General features: G+C 42.7%; 2 protein-coding genes across 2 annotated transcripts; both read left to right on the top strand.

Annotated features, from left to right (window-relative positions):
• The first annotated feature begins 29 nt into the window (after window positions 1-29).
• LOC115687141 (protein EARLY-RESPONSIVE TO DEHYDRATION 7, chloroplastic-like) lies at window positions 30-2,832 on the top strand. Its single transcript, XM_056314051.1, has 4 exons — window positions 30-1,051; window positions 1,300-1,466; window positions 1,772-1,856; window positions 2,363-2,832. The coding sequence occupies exons 1-4, from the start codon at window positions 45-47 to the stop codon at window positions 2,556-2,558; spliced, it is 1,455 nt and encodes a 484-aa protein (XP_056170026.1). The 5' UTR covers window positions 30-44; the 3' UTR covers window positions 2,559-2,832.
• A 4,787-nt stretch (window positions 2,833-7,619) lies between these two features.
• Window positions 7,620-14,554, top strand: LOC115687118 (histidine kinase 1). Its single transcript, XM_030612595.2, has 13 exons — window positions 7,620-8,048; window positions 8,696-8,938; window positions 9,044-9,841; window positions 10,027-10,274; window positions 10,533-10,692; window positions 10,889-11,015; window positions 11,108-11,197; window positions 11,406-11,600; window positions 11,701-11,770; window positions 11,971-12,013; window positions 12,228-12,368; window positions 12,618-13,820; window positions 14,145-14,554. The coding sequence occupies exons 1-13, from the start codon at window positions 7,788-7,790 to the stop codon at window positions 14,358-14,360; spliced, it is 3,795 nt and encodes a 1,264-aa protein (XP_030468455.1). The 5' UTR covers window positions 7,620-7,787; the 3' UTR covers window positions 14,361-14,554.
• The last annotated feature ends 654 nt before the right edge of the window (window positions 14,555-15,208 follow it).

Here is a 15,208-nt window from a genome sequence, read left to right as displayed (position 1 = left end):
GCCGCCGCCGCCGCCGCCGAGCAAGCCAGCCGCCAAGCGCCGCCATGTCCTCGCACCCCTCCTCGCTCTACCCAGAAGTCCCCCGATCCAACCCCGAGTCCTCTTCCCCCTTCCTCTCCAACCCTAACCCCGACCCCCATCATCATCCACCCTCCTCCTCCTCCAACCTCTACCCTTCCCTCGACATGAAGGACCTCGTCGAGAACCTTTTCCCCGACCCCTACGCCCACGACCCCTCCTCCCGCCGCCCCCCCGGAGGCGACGCCGCCGCCGCCGCCGGGGACGGCGGCCCGCGGTCCGCGCCCGCGCCTCCCGACTCCGCCGAGGAGGTCCTCATCCGGGTCCCCGGCGCGATCCTCCACCTCATCGACAGGGAGTACAGCGTGGAGCTCGGGTGCGGGGACTTCTCCGTGATCGCCCTCCGCCAGGGCGAGAACGCCGTCGCGGTGCTCGCCCGCGTCGCCGACGAGCCGCAGTGGCCCCTGACCAAGGACGAGGCCACTGTGAAGGTCGACGACTCGCATTATTTCTTCTCGCTCGGCGTGGTGGACAAGGCGAAATCCGGGTCCGACTCGAGCGATGAGGAGGGTAAGAAGGGAAGCGGGGCGTCGGATGATCCGTTGAATTACGGCTTGACCTTCGCGTCGAAGGGGCAGGAGGGGCTGTTGAGGGAGTTGGACGCGATTCTGGAGAAGTACAGTGCGTTCTCCATACAGAAAGTATCTCAAAAGTCGCAAAAAGGAGAGGCTTTGGATGTTACTGTGGCGAAGGAGACCTCGCCGGCCGAATTGGAATCGGGCGGGAAGAAGAAGGATATCATGGAGGAGAGGTGTAGGGCATATTGGACGACATTGGCACCGAATGTTGAGGATTACAGTGGGACCGCGGCAAAGTTAATTGCAGCAGGGTCAGGACAGCTAATCAAGGGTATCTTGTGGTGCGGAGATGTGACCGTGGATAGATTGCATTGGGGGAATGAGGTTATGAAGAAGAGGATGACTCCTGGAGAGAAGGCCAAGATCGATAAGAAAACACTGAAGAGATTAAAAAGGTATGAAATTGCATTAGCGTTTGAGCATTCATACTTGTGTTTTTGGCTGCATTCTAGATTTGTACATCAAAAACTCATAGTCTATTGCTTTTCTTGGTAGATTGTAAGTTGGGACCGCTTCAATACATACACGTTAGTTACTAATGCAGCCATTTTGATTTTCATATGAAACAAGTGCATGGAATAGTACTTGCCTTGATGAATACCAAATGATTATTTGTAGTAACGTGGCCTCATTTTGCTATCAGGGCAAAGAAGATGACAAGGATGACCGAGAAAGTAGCAACAGGTGTTCTATCTGGGGTTGTTAGAGTCTCCGGATTCTTCACAAGTTCAGTTGCAAATTCTACGGTGGGCAAGAAATTTTTTGGTCTACTGCCAGGGGAAATGGTCCTGGCTTCACTTGACGGATTTAGTAAGTGAATGTGTTCATACTGCTAATTTATTTAAGCAGATGCTCTGCTAGCATCTATTCCTGTCTGTTTGTTCTTTCAGTTTTCATTACTTTTTTTAGCCCTTCTTTTCTATCTTTCACTATTAACTCTGACTACTAATCGCCTAATCAGTCTCATTGAGGATCCTCCTATAAGGGTTGAATCCATTTGCTCACGCTACAAAATGCTTCAAGCCTTCAACAGCATTATATTCTTACATAAATACTGCCGACTTTCTTTGTTATTAATCTTGAATATTAACATTTTCGATTTTGCTTCGATGCAGACAAGGTGTGTGATGCGGTTGAAGTGGCTGGAAGGAATGTCATGGCTACATCCTCTACTGTGACAACTGGACTTGTATCCCATAGGTAAACTGTAGTTAAATAATTTCTTTTGAAGAATGGTTAGTTTGAATATCAAGGGATAGGATCCATAAGCACACAGGTCAGCTATTGTAAGCCACTAGTCAAGAGACGGGTCGTGGAATGCAATGTAGGTTGTGATGACTTTGCAGTTTACTATTGTTTTTTAACCTCTTTATGGACGGTATACGTCATGGTCCATATATCGGAAATTTGGAACCCACTATTTTCAACCTCCATTTACCCATCATCAAAATTTCAATGATGTAAAATCCCGTGACGGTGGCATATATTGTAAAGTAGGGGGGATAAGCAGTTTCTTGTTACCATGTTTCTTTCGCGGGGTGAAAATAATGTCTGGTACCATGTTTTTTTGGGGGTAAGTGCATCTTATCAATATAAACAACAACACTAGGAAGATTAACCTTGCTACAAGCCCAATCATTCTGTAATCACGTTGCTTTGTTTTAGTAAACTTTGTATGTTAATTTTGCAAGTTGTCTACATTGCAGGTATGGAGAAGAAGCTGGCAAGGCAACACATGAAGGGCTTCATGCGGCAGGGCATGCCATGGGGACAGCATGGGCTGTTTTTAAGATCAGAAAGGCATTTAACCCTAAGAGTGTTCTTAAACCTTCTACTATTGCCAAGTCTGCTGCTAAAGCTGCTGCTGCTGAGGCAAAAGCTAAAAGCAAGAAATCTAAGTAAATCCTTTGTGGGGAGTTTGAATTGTTGATAGCTTAGATGCACCTTCGTAGGGTTTCCGTCGCCTTCTTCTTCGCTGAAAACAAAATTAAGATTGAAGCAAATTGTCATGTACCCTGTTTTTGTTAGTAGGTGACGCGCGATTGGTTTTGTGGCTACCTTTTTTTTTTCCCCTTACCAATTCTCTTGGTTGTAAGTTGATATAAGAACCGTAGAGAAATTCCTAGATGTGATGGATTTTGGGGATAATATCAGAAATTTCTTGATGTTGGTTGAATTCTGTTGTATTTGGGATCTTGGCATTAATTTATCTTCATGAAATAACTTTCAGGCATTTGATGGTTTTGACGTGTCTTGAACACGGACACGGTCTAGAGAATGGATTTAGATAAAGTGCTTTCGTAGTGCCCTATGGTCTAACTATAATGTTCAAAAAGAAATAGAGCGCTATAAGTTAAAGCATATTCCTCCAGCTGAGTTTTAAGCAAGGAAACTTGTTTTGAACTCTTTGATGGGTGAAAAGCTTCTGAAGCTTTATGACTTTGCAGGGTTTTGAATCTGTATACCTGTAGGTTGGTCGAGGAAGAGGCTTTTGCAATTTTTGTGCTCGATTTTATTTTCTCAGTCCATGTGCCCCAGTTCACAGGCATCTTAACTTTCACGGTCTGAAGATGAGCAAACATCTGCTGGGAATTGTCTCTATTTTATAGATGCCGCATCTGTTTTTATCATGAACAACACATTAGCTGGAGAGATACACCGCATATATCAGGGAATCAAGGTCGCTTGTGCAAAAGCACGTTGCTAATGTTGTCATCTCTGTACATTATTTATCAATGCATGGGACGATGTGGACTCTGGACAATTGACTGGTTGATTTTGCTTGTGTTGTATTGGAGATGCTTTAGAAACAGGTGACTGATTAGAGCGCCGTTATCAATGTGAGCAAAGATTGCAGAGCTGGTTTTATCTAAAACCAGATAAGAGAGTCGAGAGTTTCATTCTTGATTAGTTCCATAGTAATTTGCGGAGCCCCGTGGTTTTGTTGCAGTATGTAGAAGTCTTTGGTTTGCTCTGCCGTGACTGAACTGACACGGGGAGAAACAAAAATGACAGTGGGGAACATGATCCACCCACATTGCATGGAACATTATCATCGTTTTCTGCTAGTGTTCCTAGCTATAGGCATAAAGGAGGAAGATTCAAGAACTGATGTTTCCATTGTGCATCCCATCACTGGTCAATAGACATCACTCTCTCAGCCACCAATCTTCACTTCTAGGAATGGTTTTGCCCCTTCTTGAGCTTGACTTCCATCGCCATCGAGGCCACCCACTTGGTTGACAATGGCTAATGTGTCTTCTACTCATAGAGTTCCTTTTAACAGTGGATTTAATTTCTGGCTCCACTTGACTCTCGCGCCATGAATGGAGCTTCCACTCTCACTCACAAACACAAGCCATCTGCCCCACCAATGGGAAGCCGTGTCCAATCGCGGGAAGGATTTGCATATGGAAGGGGGACTTAAGTGGGAGTGGAGCGTCATGTAAATGCCTCTATTCTGAGAAATGGCCAACGCGTTGCTCCACTTTTGAGGTGGTGGTGTGGGTCTGTGTGCACAAAGTCAAGGCGTGCGATGTGGAATCTAGTGGCTCACCTTATTTCTCTCTAAAAAATGTAAGAAATATAGGATTCGACTCTATCGAGTACGTTTCAATTCTCTGAGCATTGCATGAATCGAACCGAACCGAAAGGAGAGCCAACTCGAATGGATAATGATATGAGCTTGAATCGATTCCAGGCATTTTTGGAAAATTTAAGAACATGGCGATAGTTACATTGTCCCCGGAGAGTCGCAGTCTATTATTCGACATGCCCGTAAATTGATCTCCAACAACCAACATCGTACTGTACGGAGAATTCTGTGATGTGGGTCTGTCTTGTTCCTTTAATTTGCTCCACTAGCTCTCGTTCTCCATGGCCCAAAATTTCTTTCTTGCTTTTGTTTTTGGGAGTCTTTGCCATAGCGAATCAAATCTTGCTTTTGAGTTGATTTTGTTCAACACAGCATCTCCAGTCGATTTGATTTGTTCTGATCCCGACAAGGAAGAGCTGATCTTGGAAGATATGTTGGAGGGAGTCTTGATCTTGAATTTGGTAGATTTGACTCGGAGCGAACTGTTTGGAGGTTCTTGTGATCTTTATCATATCAAGACAAAGTCTAGTTGCGAGCATGAAACGGAAAGCACCATGTGGAGGAATATCTCTCTTTTACATAATCTCGGGATAAGTCATTACAAAGAGATCCAGAAGCTCTGATTCTGAGTCCAATGTACATTGAATGTATGTACCCCTTGATAAGATAGCTGCTGTTCTTGTACCCTTCAAAATTCCCCAAGCTTTTGCCTTCAGATTAACACAAGAGTTGTGCCAGCCGCTCTACACGATGCACATGGAGATTCATCGACTCAAAAAATCGAATACCTAGCTTTACAATATCAAATTTCCTATCGCTAGCAACATGTTCTTTTTCTCATTACGTACTAGGTTGAAATGCTTATCGTTATGGAGACATATGCAATCTCTCCATCTTGCTTACGATCATTAGTAGCCACTGTCTTAAGAAGTGTTAAGACTCATGTTTCATGTAGTCTCTCGGTATTCATCCATAAGGAAGTTATTCTTCGGGAAAATCTTATTTACCCACCCACCGGCTGGATACTAATTACAGTTCGCCACATCACTTTTTGTAAACAAATCATACGGCAAATTCCTCTTTATATACCAAACCAGAAGTATACATTACACGTAAATGGATGCTCTTCCTTAATGGTTTTCCTCCTTTCACATGAGCCAATGAAAGAGAGCACTATGGTCGCTGCAGCTCATGTAGCTTCAAAGGCAAACTGGGACAAACTAAAGTCCCAAGTGTCTTTCTGACAGTATAGTGATGATTGTTGATTCAATCCATGAGCTAGATCACAAATTAGGTCTTGGTTCTGTGGTTTGTGATGTGGAGTCACAAAACTTGCATCCTAGAGGGTAAAATGTGCCAAGTCGAGGCATATTAAAGAATACACAAGGCCATAGTCTTTCTGTGAGACCTTTAATCAATATTATCAAGCCGCCCTGTGCATTAGTCTTCAGACATTTGGATTGCCATGAGCCTAACCACCCACTCATCCAATCTTTATAAGCCTTCTTTTCATTACTTTTACTATCATTTCTGGGTTTTTGTCCTGAACTTAGATGCTTCTTTGCAGTGATTAAATGTAATTTATTCAAAAGATTTTTCTTGATATTAACTTTCAATCGTTTTCGCCTTTTACTTTCTAGTACAACGACCAACCCAAGTTGCATCATGCGCACATGATAAATTAATCCTTTATGAATTCACCATCTTTCTGCGTGCAATTGATCTTAAAGTTGGTGTTTTTCTCAATTAATACGAGTGATTAGCAAGTTGGCAAGATTTCATGTGGCTGAGGACAATTGAAGCTGTTTATTAACACTCCATGTGGGCCATATCTATGGATAAAAGTAACAGTTGTGTCCTTGTAGTAAAGTCTTTCCAGTGACATTGAATTGTGGCAAAATTAAAAAAGAAGCATTGATTTTTTTGACTTGTCAATTCCCATCTATTGCCAAAGTATGATACCTGAGACACGTAATAATCAAGCATGCACTTGGAACTCTTCATCTGATGGAGAATGCCTTTGACTGCTTCTTTTGGACTGCAATGAGTCTTGAGTTTGCAGTGGAAAAAGGTTTTCATAAATGTGGAAAAACTGGTTGAACTTCTGCAAAAGAATGGTCCAGTTAGATCTCTATCATTGCTCGATGGGATTACGTTGACATCCCACATTCCATGCACAAGGTCCGGCTTACACATAATGAGGCATGATGATACGTATTTTCGATATCTACTGTACGCACGTCTTTTGCTAGTTTAAACTTTTTTGGGGAAACAGCCGTTCAACGGTCAAGTCAACAACGTAAAAATGCAGATTTGGTTTCTTTAACAGAAAAAGAAAAGGTTGCTCAAAATTGGATTTGAATGTGACTTCTACTAGTTCAGGTTGCTTGAAGGGGCCTGCAAGTGCAAGTTCAAGTCAAACCAGATACAATTGGGTCCATTGGTTCTCATTTAGATTCTAAATCATGATAAGTTCCAACTTTCCATTAGTTTTTTTTTTTATTGTTCAGTCTTTGATTTTCTTTATTTATCATTTCTTTCCCTCTTTAACCACAGGAAGATATAAATTTCAGACCAAGATTCTCCCTCAGTCTTGTCCATTGATTTTCAAAAGGAGAAGGACTTTTGACTTTTGACTCCATGAATTGATTCCAGTTCTCAGGAAACAAAAATTCTGATTAACACCCTCTGTTTTTGGGTGTAATTTTGATACTCTCTGATAACTGGACAAAGTGAAAACTGTTGGGGCAAAGCAAGATGGTTCTGCCCAAGACATGGTAGATAACAAACATTCTTTGCTATACATTTGTTTTTGAAGTTCATTGACATTTTTTATTAATTTCGGCAGCTTTTAAGAAGCAGCATAGCGATAAATTCGACATGCCCAGAAAGCGTTCTCATCCGAACATTCTGATGCCAAATTTCAAACCCAGAATGAAGAGAAATCTAGACACAACCACTTTCTCTCAGTTGAGTTTGAGTATTCCCATGAACATGGTAAAATCTTTTTAAGCTGTTGGAGCTAAAAGAAACTTGGTACAAGAAGCTTGGCACTATTGTGGTCACCAAGAGGAAGCTCGTTACCGTGCCTTTTTTGTGTCATGGTCATAAACAATGTTACTGATGAAACTTCTGCTACACTGAACCTCCAATTCAACTCCAGCGGTCGAATTTGCAGTATGAGAAAAGACGCGCACCGAAAGAAATTTGCACTAAAGGGGGTTTGTGGGTGGAAGAGGAATATAATATCACACCCCTCCTTCCACGTTTAGAAAAATTGCACCATCTAGATGTTCCCTGCCTTCAAAAAGTGGGAAATGACACAAGAAGCAGTATTCTCACAACACTATACAACTCTCTCTCTCTCTCTCTCTCTCTCTCTCTCTCTCTCTCTCTCTCACACACACACACACACACACACACACACACACACACACCCACACTCACGCACGCATGCACGCGTACACAGAGAGCAAAAGGCTTTCTCTTTCTCTGGATATGCATACTTAATAAGACTCAGGAGTGAGTGAGTCGTCATGGCAGAGAGTTTTGGTCTTGCAACAACAACGACAATATGCTCTGATAGCTCAACCCCACCTGTCACGCCGATGGGGACGCCTTTAAGGAAGGTGTTCGAGAGGATTTCAGGCCTCGCCTATCCTTGGAAGAGGGGGATGGCACTGCAGGGCCGCCGTCGGGTTTTTCATAGAGATGTTCAGCAAGATGAGTTTCAGTATGCGAACGCTCGTTGCTTGTCATCGTACTACAGCGTCTTCGTGGCTCGCTTGGCCATCATGGTCAGTCAAATTTTTAACTACATGGTCTGTTCAATGGTGTGATGAATTAGTGATCATGTGCTTTGGACAACAAAGTGATGGATGTTCGGTGAAATGAGCGACTGTGTAGTATGATATTAGTCATTGTCCGAGTGATATGTGTTGCCATCATAGTGAGTCATAGTAAGTAAAAGTAGAATTTATAATGAGCATGGTCATTCGGTTGGTAAAATCAACGAGGACTGCAATTTGCTGATGTCAAATTGCATGCTCCTTGTATTGTATCAACTAGTTGATCATGCGAATTAATTTCGGCCATATACATTGGAAAATGATGACTGCATTAAGATCTTTGACCATTTGATGTGAATGAACAGCAAATACAATCGACGTAGTTTTATTATTTACTGAGATCTCCAAGTGCTACACTTTTCGCGAGCTTGATGTTAAGGATTCAAAGGTGAAATTTTAGTTGACAATAGTAATTCCTCTGTTCTCAGTACATTTCCTAGATTCTAGAGGTGCTACTGATAGGTATTGTTTCTTTTGTCTTGATCAGCAGCGACTTTTAGTCCTATCAGACAGTCTCGCGTTTCGCTTTAAATGCGAACAGAAAGAAAATACATGTGCTCAGCTATCAATTATAGTGGATTGTCACGTTTTCGCAGGTTATGCTGGCCATTTTAATTGGGTTGCTCACAATACTAACATGGCACATCACCAGAACCTATACGACAAAGTCTCTGAACAGCTTAGCATATGGACTCCGTCATGAGCTCTTGCAGCGTCCCCTGTTACGGATGTGGAACATCCTTAATTCCACCGTTGAAATAACAACCGCTCAGGTTAAGCTCTCGGAATATGTGATCCGGCGGTACAATAAACCTGCCACTCAGGCCGAACAAATCCAGGTTTGTCTTCGACGACCTTTGGTTGTTATTAGCAACCGTCCAACAAACTTGAGGTTTTCTTAGTGGTATGATACCTTTGTCAATAACTAGTCCATTCTTTGGCAGCTGTATGAGGCAATGAGAGATGTCACGTGGGCACTGTTTGTGAGTCGTAGAGCACTCAACGCGATAACAATCAATTACCGAAACGGCTTTGTCCAGGCTTTCCATAGAGATCACAGGAGCAACAACACATTCTACATATACTCCGACCTGATGAACTATTCAATCAGCACCAGTGGGTCTTCCAGTCTCAATACGCTTTCGTCACTACAGGGATGGAACGACCAAACGATCCACGGCAACATGTCGGCGACTTGGTACCGTGTACCTCTCGACCCCGTCACAGGCGACAAGATAGGCAAAGCAAGGACAATACTGCCCGATGATCTCATCAACATTGCTGGGCTTTCTCAAGTCCCTGATGGGGTAGCATCTTGGCACGTGGCTGTGAGCAAATACTCGGACTCCCCACTACTTTCGGCGGCATTGCCCGTGTGGGATCCTTCCCATGAGAGCATAGTGGCGGTCGTGGGCGTGACCACAGCGCTTTATAGCGTTGGCCAGCTAATGAAGGAGCTTGTTGAGTTTCATAGTGGGCACATTTATTTGACATCTCAAGAAGGTTGGTTGCTTGCAACTTCTAGCAACACTCCTGTCTTGATCAATTCGACGAAAGGGCCGAAGCTTATGATGGCCATCCATTCTCAAGATCAAGTCATACAGTTGGGAGCCGAGTGGCTGCAGAGGACCTACGGAAACAATTTTCCTGCAGGTCATGAAGTTCATGTAGAGAATGCCAAACTCGATCGCCAGCACTATTACATTGATTCCTTCTTTCTGAATTTGGAAAGACTCCCTATGGTAAGCTTAAACATAAATGTACGTGCACAATACACTGTACACTTGACACGTATAAGATCAGTGGAGACCAAATTGCAGGGAATTTCTGAAAATTGTGCTTTCCTTTCCACACAAAATTTTTCCAAATGCACACCCATCAGTTTGAACATTTCACTAGAGAATGAACTGAGCAACAATTCTTGCAGGTGGGAGTGATCATCATACCAAGAAAATATATACTGGGGAAGGTGGATGAGAGAGCCTTCAAAACATTGGTCATACTCATATCTGCTTCACTATGTACCTTGGTGATCGGATGCCTCTGCATTTTTATACTGACAAATGGAGTATCAAAGGAAATGAAACTGAGAGCAGAACTGATAAGCCACCTTGATGCAAGGAGGCGAGCCGAGGCATCAAGCAACTACAAAAGTCAATTTCTGGCAAATATGAGGTGAACCTCCATCTTAATCTTCAGAAAGTTGTTATCATCGTCAATTTGGGCATCAATGGTGATGGGAAAAGGGAGAACATACAAAACTTAAGTCGACACATGCTAGGCTGTTCTATTATTTGGATAAAAGCGGGTGCTGTGGAAATGGATTTCTTAAGTTCTATCGACTTCTAGCAATAATAGGATTAATATATAGGACTACTAAGGTCATGATGACATACTTAAACTACCTTCTGATACATATATCTTGTGTTACAGTCATGAATTGCGGACGCCTATGGCTGCAGTAATCGGATTGCTGGACATTCTTGTTTGTGATGATTGCCTAACGAATGAACAATACTCAACGGTCACCCAAATTCGAAAATGCTCAACCGCTCTGCTTAGGCTGCTGAACAATATTTTGGATCTTAGCAAGGTCAGATATGATAGAAGAGCTAAATCTTGCCTTTAGTATCTGCAGCAGTACAGAAAAATTGTGCACTTATGAAGAAATATAGCAAATGTTTGTGCAGGAACGAGCGACCGCGCACATATGTAGATAATAGTATAAGTTGCAGGCGATGCACATACATTGCACTTTTTTACTCTAGTTGTCTTCTCTATGTTATCAGGTGGAGTCCGGAAAACTAGTGATGGAGGAGGCGGAGTTCAATTTAGCACGAGAACTTGAAGGACTTGTTGATATGTTTTCAGTGCAGTGCATTAATCACAACGTGGAGACTATCTTAGATCTTGCTGGTATGACCTTTAAGCATGAACTCCACTATCAGCAACTAATATGCTGAAAAAGCCTCATTTAGCAGGCCTCATCAATTTTCTTTTCCTCGCAGATGATATGCCAAAGTTAGTTCGAGGGGACTCTGCTAGGGTTGTTCAAATATTTGCGAATCTTATCAGCAATTCAATCAAATTTACTACATGTGAGTAATACTAATCTCACAAGGCCTGATTGCATGCTGGTGTTTACGATGACATAAAGCAAACAGCGAGTGGTAATCTGTGATCAGGATTTCAGGGGACAAGAATTTGAGAATAGTTCGGAACAATATACATGAGTTTGCAAAACAACATAAAGAACACCTAAACTTTCTGTATCAAGAGTAACTTACCATCTGCGGTGATTGCCAGCCGGTCATATTGTCATACGAGGATGGTGCGGAAACTCAAGGACCTTGAGTGACTATGTAAAGCTTCCTCTTGAGCATAAAATATCCATTTCTTCACTTAAGACAAAGTTGAAGCAACATGGTAGTCACGCAAGAAGGGCATCCAAGAAAGACAACAAAGTGACTCTCTGGTTCGAAGTTGACGACACTGGCTGTGGTGAGGTCTTTAAGTTTCTTCATACCATACTGCCCAGGATTAGTTTCTTTCTTTTTTTTTTTGGCTTGGGAAATCCACTGAGCATTTTCTCTTGTTGTAGGAATCGATCCAGGCAAATGGGAATCTGTTTTTGAAAGCTTTGAGCAGGCCGATCCATCAACAACTCGACTGTGAGCACTTCAAATGTCAAAAATAGTAAATTTGATGAGAGTTCTCATGATAAATGCTCGAGTTATCTGTTCAAAAAAAAAAAATCTCAAGTTAGTTTATGTAGGGCAGATTAGTCAAAGAAAATGCTCATGCAGGAGAGATATCATCTAAAATATAGATCTTTTGCAAAATCTTACTCTTCTTCTTTGCATCCGTTCAGACATGGCGGCACTGGTCTCGGCCTATGCATCGTGCGAACCTTGGTGAGTTGATTTCTCATCAAATCTCTATCATGTGCAGCAAAAAGATGGCGAGGCGTAAAAGAGAATGCTTAAATTTACAAGAAAGACCACAAGAAGAAAAACCAAAGTCAAAAATCAGAATAAAGGACACTTAATCAGCAAACTACACCATAACAGATTTGGCTTTTTAAGTGAGCTTTTTTAAGAATCTCACCTTACAAGCATGTGATTATAGGTCAATAAGATGGGTGGAGAAATCAAAGTCATCAAGAAGAATGGCCCAGGAACTCTCATGAGACTGTACTTACTTCTCAATGCGCCTATTGGTGGCACTGAGCACAACTGTCCGGTAGATTATGCCAAGCATAGCATAACAGTACGTACTGTTCTTTCCAAGATTCTGTACTAGAGCAATAGCGCTTGATTTTTCAGTTCTTCCACGTACAATATAACTAATACTAAGGCTCAGGTGCTTCAAACTAATAATTAAGACGTCAATGACCAATAGTATCACTACTTCAGTCTTTCTATTTTAAGGTTTGATTTTGACTTAGATCGAAGGCAAGAAAACAAATCCACAGCAGACAATTTTCATAAATGGCATTGGTCCATAATTTGGATGCAGGTGCTACTTGCACTACATGGATGCACAGGTAGATTGATCATGTCCAGGTGGTTGCGCAGAAACGGAGTTTTCACTCTGGAAGCATCGGGATGGAATGAATTGACTCAGATTCTTCAGGAATTTTTCCAAGGCAGAAATTCAGGCGGCCCATATAGGACCATCGATATGGAACACGCACATGAACTGCCGAGATCAGAAGTGACAAACCTCGAAGATATTCGCAGTGAAGTCCTCATCATAGTCGTGGACATAGGGCTACTTGACCTGAACACAGATATATGGAAGGAACAGCTCAATTTCCTAGATAAGTACTACGGGAAGGTGAAGTTCGCATGGATGCTAAACCATGACACCGCCAACGCCATTAAAGTGGAGCTCCGAAGGAAAGGACACATTCTGATGGTCAACAAGCCACTATACAAGGCCAAGATGGTTCAAATTCTGGATGCTGCCATAAAGGAGAGGAACTCTGAACTCCTGAAGAGGAGCTCCAATTCTTCGAAAAGCGTTAATAGAGAAGGGGACTTGCACGAGTGTCTAGAAATCGACTCTGAGCACTATGAGGGGGCGAGCTCTGATGAATTGGACACAGTTGAAACATCACGTTCTAGTTGTACCACTACATTCCCTAGTGAACAAAAGCAACAGGAAGGGACTGAAACCCCTCCTCCTCTACAACACAGGACATCAAACTGTCACTCATTCGATCCTACTCGGCTGTCTTCCAGCTATAACAATTTGGGGAATGAAGAAGAAGCATGTCAAACTGGTCCCCCTTTGGACCGACCAAACAATGCCGAAGGCAGATTCAAGTGCACGAGGAGCATGTTTTCTTCAAAAGAAAAGGAACACGGAAATTCCGAAGTACAGGAACAACTGCTGATCACCAAGCGTCCTCAAGCTGAAGGTGATTCGTGTTCCGTTAAAGAATCAGACCAGAAAAGGTCCCTGGAAGGCCTGCGCATACTACTTGCCGAAGACACGCCAGTGCTCCAGAGAGTCGCTACAATCATGCTGGAAAAGTTGGGTGCAAAAGTGATTGCTGTCGGAGATGGCTTGCAGGCGGTGAATGCCCTGAACTGCAGAATAGAGATAGACAAAGAAGACTTCAGGACGGCGTCACATTTGCAAGACGAAAACAGAATAGCTCAAGCAGGAACACGGAGTTGGCAACCTTACGACCTGATCCTCATGGACTGTCAAGTAAGAGATGAATGCTCTCTGACTCTTTTCTTTTGGTCATGAACCATACTGCTTAGTATGTTATCTCAAAACTTGCAAGCTTTCACTGAAGGATCCAACTCAAGCATCACAAAAATGATTAATGATCTGTCTCCAAAACGATAGCAAACTAGGTCTCCAGAGATTATTCCTAGAGAAGGGTACTTTTGTTTGTTTATTGTGTCGTCCCGAGACAATACTCTTGAAACTGTCTCATCTCCTTTGCTTGTACATTCTCTCTTTCTTGCCATGCACTGCTTGTTGACCGTCTCTTGATCCTAGCTCTGTTTCCTGCAAAAAAAACAGATGCCAAAGATGGACGGGTACGAAGCGACGAAAGCAATCAGAAGATCCGAGGCCGGAAGTGGCCTGCACATTCCGATCGTCGCGCTGACCGCGCACGCCATGTCATCGGATGAAGCCAAGTGCTTGGAGGTGGGAATGGATGCTTACTTGACGAAGCCGATCGACTATAAGCTTATGGTGTCCACAATTCTGTCACTCACCAAGGGAGTGAACTAAAAGAGCTTGATAAAACAACTCAGAGAGAACCCGAAAAGAAAACCAGATGTTAGAGCTTACACGGTTTTTGCTTGTGTAATGTGAAAAAATCAGCATGATTAACAAACTGGGCAAGTATACCAGTGACCCCATCTACAGTCTGTAAAGATATCTGAGTTTCTCTAGCTTATTCCTGAGCATCTTTGGGACATAAATCTCCGGGAACAGTGATCATCTGATTCTGTCAAACTTAAAAATATCACAGCTACAGAGCAAAGCACTAGAAACACAGCATCACGATCCACAAGACTGCCAAACTGTCCTGCAAACTTTCCTGAAGTAGAAGTCGAGTAGCTATCGGCGAAGCAATTAAAAGACTGAATCTTCATCGCGGGCTTCGCTCTAAGGAGCTGTCGATCGAGTTTTGACATTCAGCATTCACGAGGACATCCATAAAAACTTTCGAGATCTTGCAGAAACGATAGACATTTGATGCAGCTTACCAAACTACATCAAATGCGTGAAGGGAATCGCCAAACACTTCCAGAAGCACATGGACAGCTGCGATACATTGAAAATTTAACTGCTTTACGAATCATACACACGAGTGCCACAACGATGCAACACATACACGATACAGCACAGGAACTGGAACATCATAAGTTGTGTTACAGTTATAAGAAGAGAAATAGGAATTTATACTTACCGGCGAAAATAAGGGAAATTGCAATTTTGGTCCTTGTAGCTCGAGGGAATTTCACTTTTGGTTTCCATACTTTGTTTGTTTAGAATTATAGTCCTCCTACTATTTTCCGGCAACAACTTGTCGAATTTTCCGCTCAAAATATTTAAAAAAACATTGTTGAGTC

Source organism: Syzygium oleosum, unplaced genomic scaffold (genome assembly GCF_021117445.2).
Source record: "Syzygium oleosum isolate NSW1041296 unplaced genomic scaffold, Sole_v2.1 Sole_v2.08, whole genome shotgun sequence".
Lineage (NCBI taxonomy): Eukaryota > Viridiplantae > Streptophyta > Magnoliopsida > Myrtales > Myrtaceae > Syzygium > Syzygium oleosum.
This window is presented reverse-complemented; position numbering and strand designations above follow the sequence as displayed.